Raw genomic sequence first — 21,603 nt, 5'->3', positions numbered from 1 at the left:
TGTTTAAGTGTATCTCTGTTTGAGAATATACTTAAACATAGGCCGACTTAGATTCAGAGTCAGGCTGCATTCACACCTGAGCGTAGCTTGTTTGGTCGTTTTTTCGGGCGTTTTGTTGCGCGTATTCATGCGTGTTTGCATACAGCGTCGTCCGGCGTTTTTGTACTTCGACGTTTTTTATTTTAGCCAAATGATCATCTTTTCATCACTTGTTGCTATGTTTGTAGATTTTTTTTTTATCTTCTGCCTGGGTGAAATGTTCTATTGATGAAAGCGACAAAACGCCCGTAGCAAACGCTCGTTGTCGCGCTAGTCGCTTGAAATCGAGCGTTTCCATTACTTTCTATGGGAAATACAAACGCTCAAGAACGCCCAAACCGCCCGATTTGCGCGACAAAAAAGGGTCCGGAACTTGTTTGAGCTTCAGGCGTTCGGCGTCAGGCGTTTTGTAGTGGAGATGTGAACCATCTCCATTGAGAATAATGTATTTTTTCCCCTCTAGCGTTTTGGAGCGTCGCGCTTCAGGCGACAAAACGCTCAGGTGTGAATGCAGCCTTAGGCCGGCTTATCTGTAGATAAGCCGGCCCAACTCTTTGTGAATCTACCCAAGTGAGCGATCGGTAGTGTGTGTTTGAGCTTTGGGGTGCACACCCTAACGCAATAGGCTGCGCACACCTATGTTTTATTAATTTCCAACAGTTTGAACCAAAAGAACGCTCACCTTCCGCGGCAATCTGTTCGCACTAATGTGGCATCAATATGGCTCATAGCCAAAAATCTATTTTATTTTACGAAATGTCATGGACAAACATCCCCTCCCCCCCCAGTGCAGAAACCAAGGTCCCTATGCCCTGCAAGTTGTCCCAGACTTAGAACCCCCTTATGAAATGTAACGCTGGGATACATGTGGATTACAGTAACACTGCGCAGTACACACAGCTCTATGAGCGTAATCAGTATATGGCTTCCTCCCATTTCTCACGCCAGAAGGCACTTGGTAACTGATGCAGCCGTCGGGGCTGGGCGCCCGGTGCCAGCGTAGCGGTGAGACCGATTCTCTGAACAGTTGGACAGCAATAGTGATGGTGTAGCAAAGTCAAGGTGGGGGAAAAAAATAAAAAATAAAAAAAATGTTGGAGGCTTTTATTTATCTTGCATCTTCTCTAGGATGGGAACGATCATGTCAAACTTTGGCCTCTTGGCAGGATCCTCATTCATACAGATCTTCATTAGTTTACAGATATGTGGAGAGATGCCAGGGGGAATGGTGGGGCGCAGGCCTTCCAAAGACACCTAAAAGCACAAGAGGTTTGTTATAAACATGTGCAAATGCCCACCGACACCCCGAAGCCTCGTACACACGGGTACAGGTTTCCCGGCTGACTTGTTACCGCCGGGAAAACCGAGAACCTGCTCGGTAACTTTTCCCCCCTACACACGACGGGGTTTCCCAACAGGAAAACTGCCATGGGAGCTTTGGTCGGGAATCCCGGCCGTGTGTATGCTTCATCGCAGTGTTTCCCATAGGAAAACTGATGGGTTAACCACTTAAGGACCGTACCAATATGCTGCTAAATGACCCAAGGGGTTTTTACAATTCGGCACTGCGTCGCTTTAACAGACAATTGCACGGTCGTGCGACGTCGCTCCCAAACAAATTAGCGTCCTTTTTGCCCCACAAATAGAGCTTTCTTTTGGTGGTATTTGATCACATCTGCGGTTTTTATTTTTTGCGCTATAAACAAAAATAGAGCGACAATTTTGAAAAAAATGCAATATTTTTTACTTTTTGCTATAATAAATATACAAAAACATATTTAAAAAATTTTTTTGCCCTCAGGCCGATACGTATTCTTCTACCTATTTTTGGTAAAAAAAAAAAAAAAAAAGCGTTTATCGATTGGTTTGCGCAAAATTTATAGCGTTTACAAAATAGGGGATCGGCGATTTTTTTCGTGACTGCGACATTATGGCGGACACTTCGGACAATTTTGACACATTTTTGGGACCATTGTCATTTTCACAGCAAAAAATGCATTTAAATTGCATTGTTTATTGTGAAAATGACAGTTGCAGTTTGGGAGTTAACCACAGGGGGCGCTGTAGGAGTTGGTGTTCACCTAGTGTGTGTTTACAACTGTAGGGGGGTGTGGCTGTAGGTCTGACGTCATCAATCGAGTCTCCCTATAAAAGGGATCACACGATCGATACGCCGCCACAGTGAAGCACGGGGAAGCCGTGTTTACATACGGCTCTCCCCGTTCTTCAGCTCCGAGGAGCGATCGCGAGGGAAACGAATAGCCGCGCCGTCGTCCCAGATCGCTCCTGAAGCCGCAAGTACCGGGGGGGGGGGGGGGGGGGGGTCCCGATCGGACCCCCGACCCACGTCTAGGCAGGCACGTAGAGGTACGTGGATGTGCCTGTCCGTGCCATTCTGCCGACGTAAATGTACATGCGGCGGTCCGGAAGTGGTTAAGGACCGCCTCCTGCACATATACGTCGGCAGAATGGCACGGCTGGGCACATGCACGTGCTATTGCCCAGCCGTAGGTCGCGGGATCCGATTGCCGCTGGAGTCCCGCGATCGGTCCCCGGAGCTGAAGACCGGGGAGAGCTGTATGTAAACACAGCTTCCCCATTCTTCACTGTGGCGGCGTCATAAATCGTGTGTTCCCTTATATAGGGAATCACAATCGATGACGTCACACCTACAGCCACACCCCCCTACAGTTGTAAACACACGCGAGGTCACACATAACCCCTTCAGCGCCCCCTTGTTGTTAACTCCCAAACTGCAACTGTCATTTCCACAATAAACAATGGCCCGGATTCTCGTACGAGTTACGCCGGCGTATCTCCAGATACGCCGGCGTAACTCTGAGTCCGAGCCGTCGTATCTATGCACCTGATTCTCAGAATCAGTTACGCATAGATTTGTATTCGATCCGACCGGCTTAAGTCTCTTACGCCGTGGGATCTTAACTGCATATTTACGCTGGCCGCTAGGGGCGTGTACGCTGATTTACGCCTAGAAATATGTAAATCAGCTAGATACGCCAATTCACGAACGTACGCCCGGTTGACGCAGTACAGATATGCCGTTTACGTTAGGCTTTTCCCGACGTAAAGTTACCCCTGCTAGATGACGCGTACCAATGTTAAGTATGGACGTCGTTCCCGCGTCGAATTTTGAAAATTTTACGTTGTTTGCGTAAGTCGTTCGCGAAAAGGGCTGGGCGTCATTTACGTTCACGTCGAAAGCATTGGCTTCTTGCGGGTTAATTTGGAGCATGCGCACTGGGATACTTTCACGGACGGTGCCTGCGCCATTCGTAAAAAGCGTCATTTACGTGGGGTCACATTAAATTTACATAACACACGCCCACATCTACCACATTTGAATTAGGCGGGCTTACGCCGGCCTATTTACGCTACGCCGCCGCAACTTTGGTTTGAGAATACGGCACTTGCCTGTCAAAGTTGTGGAGGCGTAACGTAAATAGGATACGTTACGCCCGCACAAAGATTCGCGCTTCTACGTGAATCCGGGCCAATGCATTTTTTTCTGTGAAAAAGACAATGGTCCCAAAAATGTGTCAAAATTGTCTGAAGTGTCCGCCATAATGTCGCAGTCACGAAAAAAAAATTGCTGATCGCCGCCATTAGTAGTAAAAAAAAAAAATTATAAAAATGCAATAAAACTATCCCCTATTTTGTAAACGCTATAAATTTTGCGCAAACCAACCGATAAACGCTTATTGCGATTTTTTTTACCAAAAATAGGTAGAAGAATACGTATCGGCCTAAACTGAGGAAAAAACTTTTTTTATATATTTTTGGGGGATATTTATTATAGCAAAAATATTTTTTTTTTAAAATGTCGCTCTATTTTTGTTTATAGCGCAAAAAAATTAAAAACCGCAGAGGTGATCAAATACCACCAAAATAAAGCTCCATTTGTGGGAAAAAAAAAAAGGACGCCAATTTTGTTTGGGAGCCACGTCGCACGACCGAGCAATTGTCAGTTAAAGCGACGCAGCGCCGAATCGCAAAACCTGGCCAGGTCCTTTAGCTGCATTTTGGTTCGAGTCTTAAGTGGTTAAAAACGGCGGGAATCCTGGTGAAAAAAAAAAAGAGAGCTGTTCTGTTTTTTTCCCCCCGGCAGTTTTCCTTCCGGGAAAACTGCAATGGAGCATACACACGGGGGTGGATTCAAGAAGCAATTGCGCCTCTGTAACCATAGGTTACACAGCGCAATTGCTTACTTGTCCCGGCGTAACGAGTGCTCCTGATTCAGGAACCTCGTTACGCCGACTGCAGCCTAAGATCTGCGCGGCATAAGGCTCTTATGCCCGCATATCTTAGGCTGCATTCTTGCGGTGGACGCTAGGTGGCGTTCCCGTTGTGCTCAGCGTATAGTATGCAAATTGCATACTAACACCGATTCACAACATTGCGCGAGCCCTGCGTACGCAATTTACGTCGTTTCCGTAGGGCGGTTTTTGCGTAAGGCTGCCCCTGCTATTAGCAGGCGCAGCCGATGTTACGTATACCCGTCGTTCCCCCGTCGCGAAATTTGAATTTTACGTACTTTGCGTAAGTGATTCGTGAATGGCGCTGGACGCCATTCACGTTCACATTGAAGCAAATGACGTCCTTGCGACGTCATTTGCCGCAATGCACGTCGGGAAAGTTTCCCGAAGGAGCATGCGCTCTACGATCGGCGCGGGAACGCGCCTAATTTAAATGATTCGCCGCCCCCTACGGGATCATTTAAATTGCGCGCGCTTGCGCCGGGCATTTTGCCGGGCGCGCCCGCGCAATTTACGGAGCTTCTGCTCCGTGGATCGAGGGCAGCGCAAAAAAATTGCGGGGGCGCAGGGCAAAATCGTTGCCCTGCGCCTCCGTAATAAATGCTCAAATCTAGCTGAATCCGGGGCACACGGACGGTTTTCTCGGCCAAAAGCTCTCATGGTAGTTTTCCCGACGGGAAAAGCGGTCGTGTGTACGAGGCTTGAGAGCTGCACCACCCTGGAAGACAATCACTTACCTTCATCCCAATCTCCATGTTGGAGAGATCGGCAAAGGGCACCTCTCGGGTCACCAGCTCCCAGAGAAGGACCGCAAAGCTCCACATGTCAGCAGAACGGCGGTTGATGTCCTCGGGACGTTTCTGCAGAGCTGGAAGAAAAGATTAGCCAATCATATGTGCCGCTCTAAGTGGCAAATCAGCGATGCCATCTGTGCCAAATAAGGTTAGAATACGGGAGCCGGGTACCGGGAAATATACCAAACTTCAGCCCGGGGGCTGGATGGGGCTCTTTGCTTTAATCTGGCCCTTGGGGCATTAATCCCTCCACTGTCAGCAACTGTGGGCATAGTTCCTGCCACTGATAATGGGGAACTAGTCCTTTAACCAATAATGGAACACTATTCCTCCACACTGGTACCAACGATGGGGCACCATTCCTCCCACCGGTACCAACATAGTTAGTGAGGTAGAAAAAAAAAAAGACACAAGTCCATCCTATGTGTGTGATTATATGTCAGCATTACATTGTATATCCCTGGATGTTGTGGTCATTCAGGTGCTTATCTAATAGTTTTCTGAAACTATTGACGCTCCCCTCTGAGACCACCGCCTGTGAAAGGGAATTCCACATCCTTCCCGCTCTTACAGTAAAGAACCCTCTACGCTGTTTACGTTCCAATTTTAGTGAATGGGCGCGTGTCTTTTTAAATTCCCTTTCGCGGGAAATGTTTTATCCCTATTGTGGGGTCACCAGTACGGTATTTGTACATTGAAATCACATCAGTGAGGCACTATGCCTCCCAATGGTACCAACAATGGGGCACTAATCCCCCCAATTGGTACCAACGGTGGTGCACTAATCCTCCCTCTGACACCAATGATGGGGCGCAATCCCCCCCCCCCCATTAGTACCAACGGTGGGGCACTAATCCTCCCTCTGACACTAATGATGAGGCACTAACTAATCCCCCCCCCATTAGTACCAACGGTGGTGCACTAATCCTCCCTCTGACAACAATGATGAGGCACTAATCCCCCCCCCCCATTAGTACCAATGGTGGGGTACTAATCCTCCCTCTGACACAAATGATGGGGCACCATTTCCCCCCCCCCCATTAGTACCAACGGTGGGGCACTAATCCCCCCTCTGACACCAATTATGGGGCACTAATCCCCCCCCCATTAGTACCAACGGTGTGGCACTAATCCTCCCTCTGACACCAATGATGGGGCACCATTTCCTCCCCCCCCATTAGTACCAACGGTGGGGCACTAATCCTCCCTCTGACACCAATGATGGGGCACTAACCCCCCCCCCCATTGATACCAATGGTGGGGCACTAATCTTCCCTCTGACACCAATGACGGGGCACTAATCCTCCCACTGACACCAATGATATTCCTCCCATCGATACCAATGATGGGGGGGGAGCTATTTCTCCCACTGACGCCAATGGTGGGGGGGGGGCTATTCCTCCCACTGACGCCAATGGTGGGGGGGGGACTATTCCTCCCACTGACGCCAATGGTGGGGGGGGGGGCTATTCCTCCCACTGACGCCAATGGTGGGGGGGACTATTCCTCCCACTGACGCCAATGGGGGGGGGACTATTCCTCCCACTGACGCCAATGGTGGGGGGGGGGGGCTATTCCTCCCACTGACGCCAATGGTGGGGGGGACTATTCCTCCCACTGACGCCAATGGGGGGGGGGGACTATTCCTCCCACTGACGCCAATGGTGGGGGGGGGGCTATTCCTCCCACTGACGCCAATGGTGGGGGGGACTATTCCTCCCACTGACGCTAATGGTGGGGGGGACTATTCCTCCCACTGACGCCAATGGTGGGGGGGGGGGGGCTATTCCTCCCACTGACGCCAATGGTGGGGGGGGCTATTCCTCCCACTGACGCCAATGGTGGGGGGGACTATTCCTCCCACTGACGCCAATGGTGGGGGGGACTATTTCTCCCACTGACGCCAATGGTGGGGGGGGGGCTATTCCTCCCACTGACGCCAATGACGAGGCACTAAAAGTGGAGCACACCGAAGCTGGTGCAGCTGTGTAAAGAAACCAATCAGCTGCTGGGTTTTAGTGTCAAAGCTTGATTGAACAAGCTGAAGTTATATACTGATTGGTGAACACAGAATCTGGTGCAGCTGTGCATAATGACCAGTTTTAGTAAATCTCCCACAAAATACAAATCTACAGACAGACAATGAACACATTTTTAGGACAATTAACAGAGAATGGTCAGGGATATGCTACATATCCAGTGTCCCCCCTTGTCTTGGAGAACTCACTGTAAGGGAAGTTGGGGGGCAGTGGTCCCCTGGCTATGGGCGCTGGGTTTACAAAATGACAGCATGAAGAATAGATTGTGAGTATAGGGCAGGTTCATTTTAGGCATAGGATGGGGCAGGGAAAGAATAAGTAAAGGGGGGGCTTAAAATTTAAAAATAAATAATGGGGGTCAGTATGTGGATGTCCACAACAGCCCCCTCCCACCAGAACTCAGAAATAGACCGACTGCGTCTCTTAGGTGCGGCGCTCTTTCACTGGTGAATCAGCCATGCACAAATTCCAATTGGTTGCAATCAAGTCCAAATGAAAAGCTGGGTCATGTATGACTCAAGTCATGTCCTCCATGTTTTTTTTAGAAATGAAGTCACAGTATTGTTTTGCGTAGAACTTGATTTAACCACTTGAGAGCCGCGCTATAGACGAAAGACGTCCACAGCGCGGCTCTCAACTGCCGGGTGTCCCCTCCAGCTTCTATGATCCAATACAGGTCTTTTTCTGGGTTAAATAATGACCAGCATCATCCAACCCCTCCGTCCGGTGAGCACAGGTGGTCATGGACAATGTTGCAAGGAATATGTCATCTTGCACACTAGGCTCACCAATGGAAGGCCTGAAACTCACACCTCACTACTGAACAACGTAGGGATCATGTAATGAAAACAGGCCACTGCCCCCACCAAAAGATGAGGGATATCACTGGATCAGTTGTGGAGCTGGGATTATAAAGTGGTTCTAAAGTTAAAACCTTTTTTACTTTAATGCATTCCCTGTAGGGTTGTCCAGATACCGATACTAGTATCGGTATCGGGACCGATACTGAGCATTTGCGCGAGTACTTGTACTCGCGCAAATGCTCCCGATGCCTGACCCGATACTTTTTTTTTTTGCCGAGAGCTGGTGGAGAGGGGGTGGAAAGGGGGCGGAGAGCGGAGCAGAGCAGTCCTCGTGGCTGCATTAGGGACATGGCTGCATCTGGGGACACATGGCTGCATCTGGGGACACATGGCTGCATTTGGGGACACATGGCTGCATTTAAAAAAAGTATCAGTACCGTATTTATTGGGGTATAGCGCTCTCCCGCATATAGCGCGCACCCCTAAAGTTGCCCCGTAATTCCTGTGAAAAAAAGATTTTTGTACTTACAGTTTGGTGTCTTGCACGGCGTCCATCGGCGGCCTCGTCGGGTCTGGCGTCCGTCTGCGGCTTCGGGTGTCCTCTTCGTTGGGTCCGGCGTCCTTCTGCGGCGTCCTCCCCGCTCGTTTCCCGCACCGAGTTTTAATACTGCGCCGGCATATACCGAGCGCAGTACACTCGCGTATAGTCGGCAATGCTCGGCTACTCTCGCGCTGACGTCCTGGACGTACAGGACGTGAGCGCGAGTGTAGCCGAGCATTGCCGACTATACATGTGTACTGCGCTTGGTATATGCTGGCGCAGTATTCAAACTCGGCGCGGGAAAGCGGGTATCGGCATATATCGCGCACCCACGATTTTGCCCTGATTTTCAGGGCAAAATAGTGCGCGGTATACGCCGATAAATACGGTAATCGGCGAGTGCATGAAAAAAAAGTATCGGTACTTGTACTCGGTCCTAAAAAAGTGGTATCGGGACAACCCTAATTCCCTGTATTAAAAGGTAGGCATTTTAGCACTTGCCGTGAGCCCCAACCCGCATGCACCAATAACATCAAATAGCGATGCCCAAATACATGCGTCTGTATACAAGATAAGCTGCCCCTAGAGAGTGAGTGGGCTAGCAAAGTTGCATACTGGCGGCAGCACCTTGGGCTGCATCACAACCAGCATCATAGCTGTTGGGTCCGCCTCCATGAGATTCTCAATCTCACAGGAGTAGAATCCTGTGCATGTGCCGTTTTTCCCCGCTGCCGGATTCCTTGCCGAGACCGTAGCGCTGGGGAGAGGCTGCAAGAGGCTTAACTTTTAGCAAGTTCTTTCATTGCACAAAGAAAACCCTTAAAAAAAAAAAAAAAAAAAAAAAAATCGGCCTTACAAAGTGAAAAAAGCTGCATTTGGTGGCTGCGGTGGCAAGCGACATCAATTCTGTATTATTGCAAGTTTAAGTATTTAATTATATAATATATTTCAATGTAATAATAGAAATACTGCCTTTCAATCATCCTGACACCATACCAACCATGGTGTCGTCAGGATGATTAACAAGCTAACATCCGCCCTCATCTTTCTGCCCAGGAATGAGAGGGATTGGATCGGTTCCGGGGCTTACCGACAGCTTCGGAAATGACAGGTAAGCCGTCAGCGAGGGGGTGGGGAGGTATGGGCACCTTTCCCACTGCCTCTAAAAGTGACCCCGCAGCGAATCTGCCGATGGGACCATTTTTATCTTTTAGGAGAATCGGCCACAGTACAAAGTGATACCGGGGTTATGCAGTGGCGTTGCTATGGGGGGTGCGGCCCTCACCGGGTGACACCCGCCAGAGGGGTGACACCGGGGGCCGCCTCTGCACACTGTACTGTATTCATTGCTTGTAGCGAAGCGGTACAAGCAGGGCACTCAGCCATGTAGGGAGGCTGCCTGTGTAACACTCCTCAGTCAGGCTAATATCCTTGAGTGAGCCGGTGTTGGTGGGCGGAGCTGGGGGTATGGGGCTGCCACCTCCACTCCTCCGACAGACTCCTTCACTATGGATGATCCCGCAGCTGAAGCAGATAGAGGTGAGGACACAGCAGCCCCGCCCAGGTCTTCATCTGCAGGCATGAGGCATGCTATGCAAGTTACTCTGCACAGTGTCACTAGAGTTCTAAGATGCCCTGACCCCCCCCCCCCCCCCCCTGAGCCTGCCCTATGCCACACTAGCTTTCCCTGTGTCACCCCAGCCTGACCAACCTGCCCTGTGCCACTCTAACTTGCCCTATATCAGCCCAACCTGGCCCATGCCACCCCAACCTGGCCCTATACCACCCTAATTTGCCTGTGCCACCCCAACCTGCCCTATGCGACCCTAACTTGCCCTATACCACCCCAACCTGCCCTATACCACCCTAAATTTGCCTGTATCAGCCAAACTTGCCCTATACCACCCCAACCTGCCCTATACCACCCTAATTTGCCTGTACCAGCCAAACTTGCCCTATATCAGCCCAACCTGGCCCATACCACCCCAACATGGATTTATACCATCCCCAAACTGGCCCTATATCACCAAAACCTGCCCTATACCACCAAAACCTGCCCTATACCACCCTAATTTGCCTGTACCACCCCAACCTGCCCTATACCACCCTAATTTGCCTGTATCAGCCAAACTTGCCCTATACCACCCCAACCTGCCCTATACCACCCTAATTTGCCTGTACCAGCCAAACTTGCCCTATATCAGCCCAACCTGGCCCATACCACCCCAACATGGATTTATACCATCCCCAAACTGGCCCTAGATCACCAAAACCTGCCCTATACCACCAAAACCTGCCCTATACCACCCTAATTTGCCTGTACCACCCCAACCTGCCCTGTGCGACCCTAACTTGCCCTACACCACCCCAACCTGCCCTACACTATGCTAATTTGCCTGTGCCACCCCAACCTGCCGCTATATCAAAACTCAATGTTCATCAATTTGGGACTGAATATCTCATAAAAATAACAAAATGGCACAGATGAGGGTCGCGTAGAAGACTAACCATAAACAAGATGAAAAAAAAAAAAAGGGATGTCTGCTTAGCATAAATAGGACTGGATTGGATTGAAGGAGGGCCATGGAAAATATCACATAAGGTGTGTGTTCAATGATATTATATAAAATTGGTTCAACTAGTGTCATCAGTGAGGTCCATCAAAATGAGATGGGACGCATGATGTGGTCACCGATATTGGACACAAATAGGGCCTATGATGTAGTTATAAACAGACGGGATATACGGCTTTACTGAGCTCAGGACAGGCACAGTTGTGCTGCAGGATGATCAGAAACAGATGTTCTGTAGTGTGTGGTCACTGAGGTCAGAAAGGCCCAGATGTGCCATAGGGTGTGGTCACTGAGGTTCAGGCTGGCAGACATAGATGGGACAAATGTGTCACCAAGGATGGACAGTAATAGCTGGAATTGTAGGGTGTGGTCCTGGTGCTGAAACTGGCAGGACATATTAAACAGAGTGGGCACTTAGATATGTGAACGATACTGGACAGAAATACTGACTTAAAGGGGTTGTAAAGGTAAAAGTTTTTTTTTTAACTTAATGCATCCTATGCATTAAGGTAAAAAAACATCTGACAGCACCGCATCACCCCCCCCCCCCCCCCCCCCGAGCCCCCGTTTTACTTACCTCACCACTCGAAAGTCCCAGGCGCGTCCTCGTCATCCTGTTTGGTTCCCTGCCTGGCTGTTGATTGGCTAGATAGGACGGATTGATAGCAGCGCATCAGACGACGCGGCACGCCGGGGGGCGCGGCTGAGTGATACAGTCGGCAGCTATGGCCGCCGCTGTATCACGGGAGCGCGCTCGCAAAAGCTTTCCACCATGCGAGGGAGCTCGCATGAAAGTGGAAAGCTTTTGCGAGGAGGAGCAGAGACAGCCGCCGAGGGACCCCAGAAGACAAGGATCGGGGCCACTCTGTGCAAAACAAGCTGCACAGTGGAGGTAAGTATAACATGTTTGTTATTTTACCCCCAAAAAAATCTTGCCTTTAGTGTTCCTTTAAGCCTCATACACACGATCGGATTTTCTGCGGACAGAGCGTAGGACTTGTATTCAAAGGGCGTTGGCCAAGAACTTGTATTGCAAACAGCAAAGAATTGTCAGCCAAACACGACACTACGTGGTTTTTCAGCTCTTTAGCGCCACCCTTTGGGCAATTTCTGGTAATGTGTTATGGTGAGCACTGCTTCTGAGCATGCGTGTTTGTACTTTGGGGGTTTGTCCAACAGATGGGATAATCTGACAACACACAATTGTTGACGAATAATTTTAAAGCATGCTATCCCAAATTGGTCCGTGGAAAATCCGACAACAACAATTGTCCGATGGAGCGTACAAAAACGGTCAGCCTGTCATCACACAATTCCCGTCTGATAATCCGATCGTGTGTACGAGGCTTTAGCCTCATTGGTGGGCGAAAGAAGACGGGTATGAAGAATTTTCTATACTGGCAGACAAGTAAAAAGTAGGTGAATAAAGGAATGCCATAAATGACGGTAAACATGAGGGCAGCATACGGCGATAGAAGAAATTACTCTTGGTCACCATTGAAGAGGAACACACAGTAAACAAAAAAGGCGAGCAAGTCGGGGGGCCCAAGGAGGCCGAGACGAGGAAAACCAAAGGCCGAGGAGGACAAGACAAGGAAGATAGAAGTAGAGGACGACACGAGTGGGTGAGATCAAGACAGGGAAAACAGAGGCCGATGAGGGTTGAGGACAATCAGCTGTAGAGGTTACAAAGTAGATGAGGGAGGCTACACAGTTAGGACTAGGGTTGTCCCGATACCAATACTAGTATCGGGACCAATACTGAGCATTTGCGCGAGTACTTGTACTCGCGCAAATGCTCCCGATGCCTGACCCGATCCCCCCCCCCCCCGAGAGCTGGTGGAGTGCGGGTGGAGAGCGGAGCAGAGCAGTCCTCGTATGGAGGAGAGGAGAGCTGCCGCCGCCACCTAGTCCCCTAAGACAAAGCCAAGTCCCCCCTCCGCCGCTGCCGGCATCTAATTAATTTGCGCTTGGGGAACAAAACAGCTTTCATTTGAATAGCTGAGTGTTCCCCACCGCGCCTCATGTATAGACACTCCTACTTGCCCAGAAACTTTGATTGACAGATCACCCGTCCCGGGATTGGACGGGTGATCTGTCAATCAAAGTGCCCGGGCAAGGGGGAGTGCCTATACATGACAAGGCGCGGCGGGGAACACACAGCTATTCAAATGAAAGCTGTTATGTTCCCCCAGCGCTGATCAACTAGATGTTGGCAGCGGCGGGGGGGGGGGGACTTGGCTTTGTCTTAGGCCTCGTACACACCACCGGATCTATCCGCTGGGATTTATCCCCGGATCAGTTCCAGTTGATAGATCCGGTGGTGTGTACGTCCGAGCGGACATTTATCGGCGGAAAAAATTCCAGCCGACGGATTTCCAGCGGATATAAAATTTCTTAGCATGCTAAGAAATCTATCCGCTGGAATCCTGTCCAGCGGATTGATCCGGTGGGCTGTACAGACTCACCGGATCAATCCGTCCGCTCCTCTCCCTCGCATGCGTCATAATGATTCGACGCATGCGTGGAAGTCTTTATCTTCCAGCGTCAACGCGTCATCATTGCGGCGGCGGCGACGACGGCGTGACACGTCACTGCGGATGGATTCCGATCTCATGGTTGGTACAACCATCAGATCAAAATCCGCCAGAGGATTTATCCGCGGGAACGGTCCGGAGGACCGTTTCCAGCGGATAATGCTCTCGTGTGTACCGGGCCTTAGGGGACACAAGGCTGCATTAGAGACATGGCTGCATATAGGGACACAAGGCTGCAATTGGGGACACAAGGCTGCATTTAAAAAAAAGTATCGGTAATCGGTATCGGCGAGTACATGAAAAAAAGTATCGGTACTTGTACTCGGTCCTAAAAAAGTGGTATCGGGACAACCCTAGTTAGGACAAATGTCTTCTACAGTTCAGGAGCATGGAAAGGAATAATAGACTTTGTGCTTTACCTTCTGGTGCAATCCATGCTGGGGAATACATGCGGCCCGGACACTGGAAGGAAAGCTTTACATCTGCCATACTGACACGAGCCGTCATATCTTCATCTATCTGCAGAACAATGAAATGACATTATGGTTTCACAACTGAAATCAACTGCTCTGTAGAATTTTAAGTTCATCTATATAGTAGAAGAATGGACAAATTGCAAAACTGGTCTACTGAGGGATTTGAACAGCAAAAGGATGCGATTGGTCATTATACAAGGCAGGTGATATCAGACAGCAGAGATAATGAGATTGGACAGAATCTGGACAATGGCTTTTGTCGCAGGTTGCCCCACACTACTCACCATTACACTACGGCTGTTCAAGTAATGGCGAGGAATAAGAGGCTCTAATGTGTGAAGAAACGCCATGCCACGGGCAATGTCCAAGCCAAACTTGACCGCCTGGCACTGGTCAACCACCAAGTCTGTGTGGACAAAAAACAGACATATAAGGAATAATGACTGAACACACAGAGAGATTCCCACCCCCATCCCTACAGGTATGGACACCCCCATCCCTCCCAGACAACATTATTATTCACCATCTGCCCCAGCCAATTACAATAGACTGGGCTAAAATAATAGACCAACCAAAATAAGTACAGAAAAACTCCCCCCCCCCCCCCAGGTAATGACCCCAATAGCTATGAACAGGTAAGTACCCCTATCCAAACCAATACTCACTGGTTCCCTCATGCAGAACATTGTACAGAGATCCGTAGGGCATCCAATGGGTGATGAGCACAGGATGAGGGGCGGGTGGAGACTGACATGCACCCACAACTGGAAGGACATTGGGGTGAGAAAATATCCTATGGAGGACAAGACGGCATGGGGTGCACAGTGAGGAACTGAGACAAATGGAACAGCAAACTATGACTGTACATAAAATTATGACAGAGCCCTCTATACTGGTAGGGTTTTGTGTACTATGACCGTGCCCCCCTATACTGGTAGGGTTGCATGTACTATGACCCCTATACTGGTAGGGTTGTATGTACTATGACCATGCCCCTATACTGGTAGAGGTGTGTGTATTATGATCATGCCCCCTATACTGGTAGAGGTGTGTGTATTATGATCATGCCCCCTATACTGGTAGGATTTGGTGTACTATGACTGTGCCCCCCTATACTGGTAGGGTTGTGTGTACTATGACCTATGGTAGAGGTGGGTGTACCATGACAGTACCAATTAAAATGGTAGGGGTGAGTGTACTATGACAGTACCTATTATACTGGTAGAGGTGGGTGTACTATGACAGTATCTCCTACACTGGTAGAGACGTGCACTATGGTAGTACCTCCTATATGGGTAGAGATGCATGTACTATGATTTTTGTCCTGTTCTCTTGACAGATATTTCACAATGCTTCACACAAAAGGAAATAACACAAAATACAATACAAAGCTCTGTAGTGGAGCCAAGTACACAACACATATCAGACCAATAGTTGGAGATATGATCAGTGTAGAACACATCTGATTGATACCACACTGGTGAGAAGTACAGAGAGATGAGCTTGGTGTAGGACATTCTGACACACACCAGTAACTATGAGTACTATGGCACACAGAGGAGACAATAGACCCTCATAGCCCCTGCAAGTCTTTGGATGGCAAGGCCTCACCTCAGCTTGGGATACTCTTCATTAAAGTCACGGCTCTTCCTTGTAGTCCAGTCGCGTATTTTAAGGACCTTGATGACAATGTCATTGCCCTGCCAGCGGCCCTTCCATAACTACAAGCAGAGGAATTATGTTTTTATTAGCGGAAGCTCAGTCAGGCCACTGATCAACACTGCCTTAAGCCGCACTCACCTCTCCAGACTGGTTGTCGTTGAGTTTGTGGCTAAGGGTCAGCTGCTTGAAGTCAATGCCTGCTTGCTTGTTAAGAGTACCGTTACCTGCAAGAAGAGAAAGAGTGGAGAGCAAAAATGAGGAGAGGTTGTCAGTCTAGTAGAGGATGAGTGTAGGGGGGGGGGGGGGGGGGGTACAAGTGACAGGAAGTGTCTAAAGGAACTATGATCATTGTTCAGGGGAACACACAAAGTGCTTTAGTGGAGTGAGGGGCTAAAAAGAGATGAGGGAGACACATACAGTAAAATTAGTGAAGTTAAACAGTAATGCAGGGCTCGACAAATCCCGGTCGCCAGGTGTGTAAGCAGGCGCTATCTGGTGCTGGCCGTTGGCCCGGTCGCCAGGTGTGTAAGCTGGCGCTATCTGGTGGCGGCCGTTGGTATTACAAGTTAAGCATTACATTAAACAGCAATTCTAATGTAATTTTTCACTATTTTCACTGCCATCTTCTTCCCTCTAATTAGAACCCCCAAACATTATATATATTTTTTTATCCTAACACCCTAGAGAATAAAATGGCGATCGTTGCAATACTTTCTGTCACGCCGTATTTGCGCAGCGGTCTTACAAGCGCACTTTTTTGGGAAAAAATTACACTTTTCTTAATAAAAAAATAAGACAACAGTAAAGTTATCCCCATTTTTTTTTATATTATGAAAGATAATGTTACGCCGAGTAAATTCATACCCAACATGTCACGCTTCAAAATTGCGTCCGCTCGTGGAATGCCGACAAACTTTTACCCTTTAAAATCTTCATAGACGACGTTTAAAAAAATCTACAGGTTGCATGTTTTGAGTTACAGAGGAGGTCTAGGGCTAGAATTATTGCTCTCGCTCTACCAATCGCGGCGATACCTCACATGTGTGGTTTGAACACCGTTTACATATGCGGGCGCTGCTCACGTATGTGTTCGCTTCTGCGCGCAAGCTCGTCGGGACGGGGCGCGTTTTCTGGCTCCTAACTTTTTTAGCTGGCTCCGAGATTCCAAGCAAATTTGTCAAACCCTGCAGTAATGAATGTGGTGTGGATGAGAGAGAAGTTGATGGTAAGGGATGTGGTGTAGGGATGAAGTGTAGCTGGTTGTAGGGGGATGTAGTGTGGATGGTAGAGAAGTGAAGTTAGTGGTAAGGGATGTAGTGTGGATGGTAGAGAAGTGAAGTTAGTGGTAAGGGATGTAGTGTGGATGGTAGAGAAGTGAAGTTAGTGGTAATGGATGTAGTGTGGATGGTAGAGAAGTGAAGTTAGTGGTAAGGGATGTGGTGTGGATGGTAGAGAAGTGAAGTTGGTGGTAAGGGATGTAGTGTGGATGGTAGAGAAGTGAAGTTGGTGGTAAGGGATGTAGTGTGGATGGTAGAGAAGTGAAGTTGGTGGTAAGGGATGTAGTGTGGATGGTAGAGAAGTGAAGTTGGTGGTAAGGGATGTGGTGTGGATGGTATAGAAGTGAAGTTAGTGGTAAGGGGATGTGGTGTGGATGGTAGAGAAGTGAAGTTAGTGGTAAGGGATGTAGTGTGGATGGTAGAGAAGTGAAGTTAGTGGTAAGGGATGTGGTGTGGATGGTAGAGAAGTGAAGTTAGTGGTAAGGGATGTAGTGTGGATGGTAGAGAAGTGAAGTTAGTGGTAAGGGATGTAGTGTGGATGGTAGAGAAGTGAAGTTAGTGGTAAGGGATGTAGTGTGGATGGTAGAGAAGTGAAGTTAGTGGTAAGGGATATAGTGTGGATGGTAGAGAAGTGAAGTTAGTGGTAAGGGAATGTAGTGTGGATGGTAGAGAAGTGAAGTTAGTGGTAAGGGATGTGGTGTGGATGAGAGAGAAGTTAGTGGTAAGGGATGTGGTGTGGATGGTAGAGAAGTGAAGTTAGTGGTAAGGGATGTGGTGTGGATGGTAGAGAAGTGAAGTTAGTGGTAAGGGATGTGGTGTGGATGGTAGAGAAGTGAAGTTAGTGGTAAGGGATGTGGTGTGGATGGTAGAGAAGTGAAGTTAGTGGTAAGGGATGTAGTGTAGATGGTAGAGAAGTGACGTTAGTGGTAAGGAAAGTGATGTGGATGGTAGAGAAGTGAAGCTGCACTGGTATATTGGAAGCACTGGGTGGAGAAGGTGCATATATAAAACGTGGTTCTCACGTGGTCGGGTCCTGGTGGTTCCTTTCCAGAAGGTGTCCTTATAGGGAATTCTGCTCATAGTCTGGCCCATCTTCTCAGCCCGGTCTGCAGATAACATTAGAGGTAAGAACACCGCATATAACATCACACCATACACAGGGAGGCTATGAATGGTACGCACCCCGCAGAAGCTCTTTCAGGTGAGGTTTAGCCTTGTCCAGAGGGGTCTCTCCATACTTATTACAGATATAGATCAGTGCACTATTGTTCACCAGATCCTACAGGATAAAAAAGGTTCCCATTAGCAGACAACATGGACAAGAAGTTCTATCCCCTGAATAAAGTGCTTACAAATCCTCCTGTGAACTATGTTCCCATCAGCAGCACATGCCGGTATCTGATGTTAGTGCAGTACAGTGACTGTGCTTTACTGTTCCTGCTCGTCTATAGAAAACACCACAAACCCTGGATGCCTCCGCACACCATCCATCCTGAAACACCTGCTGCTCATGGAAGAAGAATGATGGAGGGAGGTCTCCAGTCTTTCTCATCTGTCCCCAATCCGCTGGATCAGTTACCAATGCCTATTGGTTTTGGCAGCACAAATGTACAATTAGAAAACACAGAATTTCCCTAAAACCCAACAGTGGCCCAGATTCAAGAAGCAATTGCGCCCGTGTAATCATGAGTTACAGGGCGCAATTGCTTACTTGCTCCGGTGTAACAAGTTCTCCTGATTCAGGAAACTCGTTACACCGGCTGCAGCCTAAAATCTGCGCGGCATAAGGCTCTTATGCCTCGCAGATTTTAGGCTGGATTCTTGCGGGGGGGCGCTCCCATTGTGTATCAGCGTGTAGTATGCAAATTGCATACTACCACTGATTCACAATCTTGCGCGGGCGCCGCGCAAGCCAGGTACGGAGTTTCCGTACGGCTACTTTAGCGCAAGGCTGCCCTTTCTAATAGCAGGGGCAGCCTGTGCTAAAGTATACCGCCGCTCCCGCGTCGCGACTTTCAAATGTTACGTCGTTTGCGTAAGTGCTTCGTGAATGGCGCTGGACGCCATTCACGTTCACTTTGAAGCAAATGACGTCCTTGGGACGTCATTTGCCGCAATGCACGTCGGGAAAGTTTCCCGACGGAGCATGCGCTGTACGCTCGGCGCTGGAGCGCGCCTAATTTAAATGATTCCCGCCCCCGGCGGGATCATTTAACTTGCGCGCGCTTACGCCGGGCAAATTTGCCGGTGCGCCCTCGCAGTTCACGGAGCTACTGCTCCGTGAATCGAGGGCAGCGCAAAATATTTGCGGGGGCGCAGGGCAAAATCGTTGCCCTGCTCCCCCGCAAATATAGCGCAAGCTATGCTGAATCTGGGCCAATGTCTCTGTATTTGAGAACAGCTTCATAGGAGAAATCACATATAATGGTGCATAACCTACTCATAATGCAGCATGGAAACATAGTCGCAAAAATATGGAACATCCGACAGCGAGAATAGAAGGTGTGCATGTAAAAGATAATGGCCCAGATTCAGAAAGGAGATACGCTGTTGTATCTCTGAGTGTGCGGGGTCGTAACTATGCGACTGATTCATAGAATCAGTTACGCATAGATTTCCCTAAGATCCGACCGGCGTAAGCGTCTTACACCGTCGTATCTTAGGCTGCATATTTACGCTGGCCGCTAGGTGGCGCTTCCGTATATTTACGCGATGAATATGCTAATTAGGTAGATACGCCGATTCAGAAACATGTGTCCGCCCGGCGCATTTTTTTACGTCGTTTACGTTAGGCATTTTCCGGCGTAAAGTTACCCCTGCTATATGAGGGGTATCCTATGTTAAGTATGGACGTCGTTCCCGCGTCGAGTTTTGAAAAGTTTACGTCGTTTGCGTAAGTCGTTCGCGAATAGGGCTGTACGTAAGTTACGTTCACGTCTAAAGCAATGACGATTTGCGGCGTAATTTCGAGCATGCGCACTGGGATTTTTTCACGAACGGCGCATGCGCCGTTCGTAAAAAACGTGGAATATGCGGGGTCACCATTCATTTAAATAAAACACGCCCACATCATCCCCATTTGAATTAGGCGGGCTTACGCCGGATCACAGACGTTACGCCGCCGTAACTTAGGGCGTAAGTTCTTTCTGCATACGGAACTTGCGCCCTAATTTACGGCGGCTTAACATATCTTGTGGTGTTTTCATACGTTACGCCACCCGGAAAGATACACCAATGTATCTGAATCCGGCCCAATATATAACCCTCCATTCCCAGGAGAGATCACCATTGTATACAGTCTATATACCAACCCCTCCCAGGAAAGATCACCGAGTATATACAGTCTATATACCAACATCTCCCAGGAGTGATCACTGAGTATATACAGTCTATATACCAACCCCTCCCAGGAAAGATCACTGAGTATATACAGTCTATATACCAACCCCTCCCAGGAGTGATCACCGAGTATATACAGTCTATATACCAACCCCTCCCAGGAGTGATCACCGAGTATATACAGTCTATATACCAACATCTCCCAGGAGTGATCACCGAGTATATACAGTCTATATACCAACATCTCCCAGGAGTGATCACCGAGTATATACAGTCTATATACCAACCCCTCCCAGGAGTGATCACCGAGTATATACAGTCTATATACCAACCCCTCCCAGGAGTGATCACCGAGTATATACAGTCTATATACCAACATCTCCCAGGAGTGATCACCGAGTATATACAGTCTATATACCAACCCCTCCCAGGAGTGATCACCGAGTATATACAGTCTATATACCAACCCCTCCCAGGAGTGATCACCGAGTATATACAGTCTATATACCAACCCCTCCCAGGAAAGATCACTGAGTATATACAGTCTATATACCAACCCCTCCCAGGAGTGATCACCGAGTATATACAGTCTATATACCAACCCCTCCCAGGAGTGATCACCGAGTATATACAGTCTATATACCAACCCCTCCCAGGAAAGATCACCGAGTATATACAGTCTATATACCAACATCTCCCAGGAGTGATCACCGAGTATATACAGTCTATATACCAACCCCTCCCAGGAAAGATCACCGAGTATATACAGTCTATATACCAACCCCTCCCAGGAAAGATCACCGAGTATATACAGTCTATATACCAACATCTCCCAGGAAAGATCACTGAGTATATACAGTCTATATACCAACCCCTCCCAGGAAAGATCACTGAGTATATACAGTCTATATACCAACCCCTCCCAGGAATGATCACAGAGTATATACAGTACAGTCTATATACCAATCCTTCTCCAGAACTACTCACTGAGTATACAGTTGTGCTCAAAAGTTTACATACCCGGGCAGAATTTATGATTTTTTTTTAGAGAACATGAATAAACACAAAAACTTTTCTTTCACTTGTGGTTAGTGTTTGGCTGAAGCCATTTTTTATCAATCAACTGTGTTTACTCTTTTTATATCATAATGGCAACAGAAACTATTCAAATGACCCTGATCAAAAGTTTACATACCCCCAGTTCTTAATACCGTGTATTGCCCCCTTTAACATCCATGACAGCTTGACG

At 48.5% G+C, this 21,603-nt stretch overlaps 1 protein-coding gene across 1 annotated transcript in view; it reads right to left on the bottom strand.

The window, feature by feature from the left end:
- Positions 1 to 1,112: 1,112 nt before the first annotated feature.
- The window catches only part of ILK (integrin linked kinase), a 35,578-nt gene continuing 15,087 nt past the window's right edge, over positions 1,113 to 21,603 (bottom strand). Inside the window, exons 5-13 of the mRNA XM_040339915.1 lie at positions 18,198 to 18,294; positions 18,038 to 18,121; positions 15,877 to 15,962; positions 15,688 to 15,797; positions 14,742 to 14,869; positions 14,361 to 14,482; positions 14,020 to 14,119; positions 5,051 to 5,181; positions 1,113 to 1,293 (exon numbers count right to left, since the gene is read on the bottom strand). Of these exons, the coding sequence (XP_040195849.1) occupies positions 1,144 to 1,293; positions 5,051 to 5,181; positions 14,020 to 14,119; positions 14,361 to 14,482; positions 14,742 to 14,869; positions 15,688 to 15,797; positions 15,877 to 15,962; positions 18,038 to 18,121; positions 18,198 to 18,294 (1,008 nt within the window). The 3' untranslated portion in view covers positions 1,113 to 1,143. The remainder of the gene's footprint in view (positions 1,294 to 5,050; positions 5,182 to 14,019; positions 14,120 to 14,360; positions 14,483 to 14,741; positions 14,870 to 15,687; positions 15,798 to 15,876; positions 15,963 to 18,037; positions 18,122 to 18,197; positions 18,295 to 21,603) is intronic.

The sequence above is a fragment of the Rana temporaria genome, chromosome 2 (assembly GCF_905171775.1).
Source record: "Rana temporaria chromosome 2, aRanTem1.1, whole genome shotgun sequence".
Classification (NCBI taxonomy): Eukaryota; Metazoa; Chordata; class Amphibia; order Anura; family Ranidae; genus Rana; species Rana temporaria.
Note: the sequence above shows the minus strand (reverse complement) of the source record. Positions and strands in the feature narration are given on the sequence as shown.